This window comes from Mandrillus leucophaeus, unplaced genomic scaffold (assembly GCF_000951045.1).
Source record: "Mandrillus leucophaeus isolate KB7577 unplaced genomic scaffold, Mleu.le_1.0 Scaffold212, whole genome shotgun sequence".
Taxonomy (NCBI): Eukaryota; Metazoa; Chordata; class Mammalia; order Primates; family Cercopithecidae; genus Mandrillus; species Mandrillus leucophaeus.
Window position 1 is genome coordinate 558986 of NW_012102166.1, and position 6296 is coordinate 565281.

The window sequence follows — 6296 nt, forward strand, 5'->3', positions numbered from 1 at the left end:
ATTTTTTTGTACAGACGGGGGTCTTGTTATGTTGCCCAGGCTGGACTCAAATTCCTGGGCTCAAGTAATCCTCCAGTCTTGGCCTCCCAAAGTGCTGGGATTGCAGGAGTGAGCCACTGTGCTCGGCCTTGTTTCCCTATTGCCAGTGACTGCCCCCCTGCCACCAGTGAGTACCATGAGGGCACACACTGCATCTGCCTTGATTGCCACATTATCTCAGGACCTGGCATGGTGGCCCACACTCGGTAGGTGCTGGGAGAGTGGCCGCTTGCAGCCTACACAGACTCTCAAAGGTTCCAGATCAAGACCCCCAGGCAGGGAAGAAGTCTGTACTGTTCCCGCTGCTCCCTCACGAATCCAGAGCTGAGATAAGGGATGCCCAGTAGGGAGTTTGGGCTCCGGCCCCAGGGCCCACGTCACGTTGAGCCCTGTGCTTCCTGGTCCGCCAGGCTGGGGAAAAAAACAGGAGGTCAGCAAACTGCCTAGAGGAGAATTAAAAAGTGCGAGCTGCCAACATGTTACGAGGGGTGAGTGTGGGGCCTTCGTCCCCCCACTTCACTGTCGGTGTCACTGAAAGGCACAAGTGGAGGCCGCAGAGCAAAGTCCAGTCTCCTGTCCTGGGTCTCCGTGGCACCCTCTGCACGCTCCTGCCTCCAGGCCTCGGCACAGCTGCTCCCTCCATCCAGCAGGCCTGCTCACCGCTCTCCACCTCCGTCTGCAAAGCCCGTCTTCTGTGGCCCTGCTCAGCCAGCCAGGAGCCAGGAGCCAGTCCAGACTCTCAGTCAGAGTAACTCCCGGGTCCCCGAGCCCCCTCAGCACCCTGTGGTCTGTCTGGCTCTGACCGAACCCTGAACCCCCTCAGCATCCTGTGGTCTGTCTGGCTCTGACCAAATTCTGTCTGGATCAGGGTGATCTGTGATTCAGTCTCTCTCCCCCGAACCGTGATGTGATCTGAGTCACACACAACACCCCCAGCCACAGAGCCCAGCTCAGCACAGGGCCAGGCCCAAAAGAGGCGCCCTAAAAATGTCAGAGTGGGCCAGATATTCCCTTTCCTCGCGCCACCCCACCCCCGTGTTCACTCTCTTGTTCCACAGAGGGTTCTGCTCCCCCAGAGTACCTGTTGCCTTCCAGGCACCGCGCTAGGTGCTGGGCTCAGAGAGGGGTGTGGTTTGCACACGGCCCATCGGAAGAGTGAATATTTGTGTCTGGGGCTCAGATTCCGTGTGTGTGCCCGATTCCAAAGCCTTTAGTAAAAGCTGGAGGCACTGAGCGGTTGGTAATCAGAGAGAGGGCAGGGTCACGAATGGCCTCAAGAAGCTGGGCACTGCTCCTGCTGTGCTGGCGGCTCACTGAGCTGCAGCAGAGCTCTGCTTAGAGGGCTGGTAACTAGGTCAGCAAGAGCCTGCTGCGGGGGCACGGTGGCATGAGAAACTGTGTACGTGTGTGTGTATGCGCACGTGTGTGCATCCGCGTGTGCATCCGCGTATGCATGTGTGTGTGCATCCGTGTACGTGTGTGCATCCATGTGTGCATCCATCCATATGTGTGCATCCGTGTGTACATCCATGTGTGCGTGTGTGCATCCGTGTGCATGCATCTGTGTGTGCATCCGTGTGCGTGTGCATCTGTGTGTGCATCTGCATGTGTGCATCTGTGTGTGCATCCGTATGTGTGTGTGCATCCGTGTGTGCATGTCTGCATGCATCCATGTGTGTGCATCCGTGTGTGCGTGCATGTGCATGTGTGTGTGCGTGCATGTGTGTGCATCTGTATCTGTGTATCTGTGTGTGCGTGTGTGTAACCGTGTGCGTGTATCCGTGTGTGTGTGCGTGCATGTGTGCATCTGTGTGTGTGCGTGCATCTGTGTGTATCTGTGTGTGCGTGTGTGCATCCGTGTGCCCGTGCGTGCGTGTATGCATCTGTGCATGTGTGTGTGCATCTGTGTGTGTATCCATGTGTGCGTGTAGTGTGCATTCATGTGTGAGTGCATCTGTGTGTGTGTGCTTGCGTGTGTGTGTACATCCGTGTGTGTGTGTGTGTGTGTGTGTGTGTGTGGTGGGGGAGGTCGCTGTATTTGCTGGGCTTTCCCTGAGAGTCAGCTGGTGCCCAGGTCTACCAGGCCTGGCTCAGCTTGTTTCCTCGGACTGGACACGCCTCAGGCCCGACAGTTAGCCTTCGAGCTGCGCCTCCATCAGGAAACCACCTCCTGTTGCATTTCCCACCAGGACTCAGAAAACAGCATCGTCTTGGTAGAGGGTCTTGAGTTCAAATCCTCACTGCCTCGGAGTCACGGAAGGACGCTGGCACCTCCCTTCCGTCTCCCCTCTGGGACACGGGGTTGTGCAGATCCAATGGGGCAACACCCATCCCCAGGTCTGACGCAGGAGGCTCAGCACGTGGAGGCTGAGGTTGGGGAGAGTCACAACCACAGGCGAGGGCTGGCCCTCCCCCTCAAGCCCCCGTCGCATGCTGCAGACTTACAGACACAGCTCCACCGGTGTCTGTCACCGCACTACCCACAGGACCACCTCTCTGAGCTGTCCCCAGCCACAGAGGCCTGCTGAGTCAGACCGAGATCCCCCTCCATCCTGTCAGCCACCACTGTCTCCCCTCAACCCTCTGTCTCCCCCAGCACACTGGGCAATTTACACACGCATTCTCACAGTACAATAAGTACCACTATTCCCAATTTAGGAAACTGAGGCTCATGAGGGCATGATTCACCCACATTGATAGCAGGAGCTGCAGAAGTGGGACTAGATGCAGGGGTCCTGACACCCAGCCCAGAACACCCAGCCGGACCTCATGGGAGGGCTGTGCCTCAGAGCCATCTGCAGCGTGCCTGCGCCGGACCACCCAGCCACGGTCCCCCCACCTCAATCCTCTACACGGAGCCTCATCAACTCCACCCCGAACCTCACAGTCAGCTGAGCCCATCTCTCTCCCTCACCTTTCATCTCTCTAATAACAAGAACGGCCAACAGGCCTTGAGCACTACTGTGTGCTGGAAACTAAACATTTCTTTTCTTTTCCTTTTTTTTTTTTTTTTTTTCCCCGAGATGGAGTCTCGCTCTGTCACCCAGGCTGGAGTGCAGTGGCGCCATCTCAGCTCACTGCAACCTCCACCTCCCAGATTCAAGTAATTCTCCTGCCTCAGTCTCTCGAGTAGCTGGGACTACAGGCACCTGCCACCACGCCCAGCTAATTTTTTGTATTTTTAGTAGAGACGGAGTTTCACTGTGTTAGCCAGGATGGTCTCGATTTCCTGACCTTGTGATCTGCCCACCTCGGCCTCCGAAAGCGCTGGGATTACAGGCATGAGCCACTGCACCCGGCCTCTATTTTTTTTCTGAAACGTTGTCTCTCTCTGTCTTCTAGGTTGGAGTGCAGCGGCACAATCTCAGCTCACTGCAACCTCCGACTCCTGGGTTCGAGGGATTCTCTTGCCTCAGCCTCCCAAGTAGCTGGGATTACAGGTACGCACCACCATGCCTGGCTAATTTTTGTATTTTTAGTAGAGATAGGGTTTCACCATGTTGGCCAGGCTGGTCTTGAACTCCTGATCACAAGTGATCTGCCCACCTTGGCCTTCCAAAGTGCTGGGATTACAGGTGTGAGCCACCGCGCCCGGCCAGGAAACTAAACGTTTCTCATGAGTGTCTCCTCCTCCCGTCTGCCTTCCCCAGCACCTGTGTATGGGACCAAGGCAGAAGCCTCCTTACGAGCCTCTCTGCCTCCCCTCTCCCCCAGATTCCAACTAACACTCAACATACAAGTCTGTCGACAACCCGCTCAAGACCTGTGGCTCCCCACTGCCCTCAGCAGGAATTCCAAGCTCCCCCAGGCCGGCACTCAGGTCCCCACATTCCTCACCCTCCACTGTGGGCCTCTCGGGCTTGGATTCCCGCATTCCTCCACTCACACCACACCTGCCCCACGCAAGGGGACCTCCCAGAGACAGGCAGGGATGTGGGGCTCCCACACAGCCCACACTCCCCCAGCCAGCTCTCCCACACACACTGCACTCTGCTGGCGTTTCACCTTTGCTTGGGCCGCCCCTCGGCCGGGAGTGCCCTTTCCCTACCCCCGTGTTGTGAGACGCTGCTGGGGCTGGAGAGGCTACTGTGTGCACAGCCTGCCTTCTCTTCACACAGGGGGCCAGGACAGGGGTGGCCTTGCCTCTGCCCCCACCTCCAGGCCCCAGTAGGTCCCGATTTGGGGTGGGGCTGGAAGGGGAAGCAACACCAGAGGAGACGGCCTTCCACTCCCACTCACGCTTCGCCTCCATCTTCCTACCAACCAGACTCCTCACACCCCAGGGCTTGGTGCCTCCTATTCCCCCTGCAGAGAAGGCCCCTCTGCTCACCCCCAGCCTGTACTTGCCAAGGACCTCCCCATCCTTCAGATCCCACCTCAGATGCCACAGCCTCCCACTCCCCAAGAACGGAGGTTTTCTATCACGCACAGGCCTGGGGTGATGCCCCGGCAGAGCCCCGGGCCTCAGCCCGAGTGCGTGCCACCAGCAGAGTGGGCCCTGGACTTCTGGTTCCTTCTTCTTCACCCCTGTAAGGCTTTGGAGGCTGACAGGACAGGCCTCTTCACGCAAGGGTGCAAGGGTGGAAACCCAACCTCTGAGACCCAGGATGGAGAAGTGAGTTGATGTTGTGATTGCAGAATGAGTCAGGGGTGAAGACGGACTTGGGGACGGCAGGTCACAGGGTAACAGGGCATGATGGGGCTGGTGGTCAGGCTGTGGGCAGTTCCAGGATTTCAGGGTCTGTCTGCACCCGACTCTTCTAAAATCTCCCTTAGATAATTGCTATTATTCCATCTGCTCTCACGAATAACAAGAAGTAGGCATCACCAGAGTGGGTGGCCTGGAGAGGGTGGAAGGTCAGCGCCAGGCCAGTCCTGGATTCTCTCCAGCCTAAGGAGGCCCGGCCCGGCATGGGATCCAGGGTGCTGGGCCTGGGGCCACAGTCTGAGGAGTCTTTCCTCCCAGCAACTCCTGGACATTTTCTTTCTCAGGCTCTCCTCAGCCCCCAAGACTCAACGCCACCTCACCTTCTCCAGGAAACTCTCCCGGACTGGTCCGTCCCAGTCTCAGGACCTCACAGCGTGGAGCAGAACTGCAGCAGCTTCGTTTCTGCCACCCACACTGGAGCTGCCGGGGCCCTGCTCTCAACCCCTTCCCATGGCTGAGCTCAGCTGTGGGCTAAGTGGTCTCATGGCAAGTCTGCTCCATCATTGCTCTCTGCTGCCCATCAGCTCGGGAAGGGCCTAGGCCTCCGAGGAGGTTTGATCAATGCCATCTGCGGGAAGAGGCACTGAGGTGATGAGTGGTGGCCCCAGAGGCTGCAGGAGACAGATGAGCCACAGGAGGATTCTGGAGCTGGGAGGCAGGACAGAGGCCTGGGCCTGAGCCCCGTGTCTACTGTCAGTTGCTTGCAAGCCTGGGTAGTCACTGTTCCCTCTGTGACCCAGTCACCTCCTCTGTACTGGGAGAGGGTAGACAACAGTCTAGTCTAAGCATCTGCTCCAGGTATTCTCGGTAATGGGAGATCAAAGCCACAAGCCATAAAAACAGACTCCCTACACCCCACAAGGAACTAAAAACAGAGAAGTCTAAATTGTAAAATAAAAGGAAGTTCAACAAACTGTCGATCTTTCCATGGTGACTATTCTGATGTTTTTGAAATATAAAATATTAGGCTGGGCATGGTGGCTCATGCCTGTAATCCCAACACTTTGGGAGGCCGAGGCAGGTCGATCACCTGAGGTCACGAGTTTGAGACCAGCCTGGTCAACATGGTGAAACCCCGTCTCTACTAAAAGTACAAAAATTAGCCGGGCGTGGTGGCGCAAACCTGTAATCCCAGCTACTCCGGAGGCTGAGACAGGAGAATTGCTTGAACCTGGGAGGCAGAGGTTGCAGTGAGCCAAGATCCAGCCTGGGCTCCAGCTGGGACAACAGAGCAAGACTCTGTCTCAAAAAATAAAATGAATATAAAATATTAAAATCTGTCCAAAACCGTGACTTGCTGGTACCCTACACATTGTGGCCTGCTTCCTGGGTGATCTGGCCCCATGGGGGATGCTAATCCAATTCTCCCGACAACCTCCTGAGCGGGGGCAGGAGATCCACGGGAAGTCCGCCCAGATCACCAGGCAGGACCACCCTGGCCTCCCGCCTGGTCTTAGCGGCCTCCAGGGGCTCACCTGACTGTGCTGTCTCATCCCTGGGGGCCCACGAAAGGACTGTGGCTTGGCTTTTGCCCAGAGGCTTCCATGGG

At 57.1% G+C, this 6296-nt stretch overlaps 1 protein-coding gene across 1 annotated transcript in view; it reads right to left on the minus strand.

The window, feature by feature from the left end:
• The window catches only part of ITGAE (integrin, alpha E (antigen CD103, human mucosal lymphocyte antigen 1; alpha polypeptide)), a 101934-nt gene extending 98021 nt beyond the window's left edge, over positions 1-3913 (minus strand). Inside the window, exons 1-2 of the mRNA XM_011980454.1 lie at positions 3803-3913; positions 354-450 (exon numbers count right to left, since the gene is read on the minus strand). Of these exons, the coding sequence (XP_011835844.1) occupies positions 354-450; positions 3803-3913 (208 nt within the window). The remainder of the gene's footprint in view (positions 1-353; positions 451-3802) is intronic.
• Positions 3914-6296: the final 2383 nt, after the last annotated feature.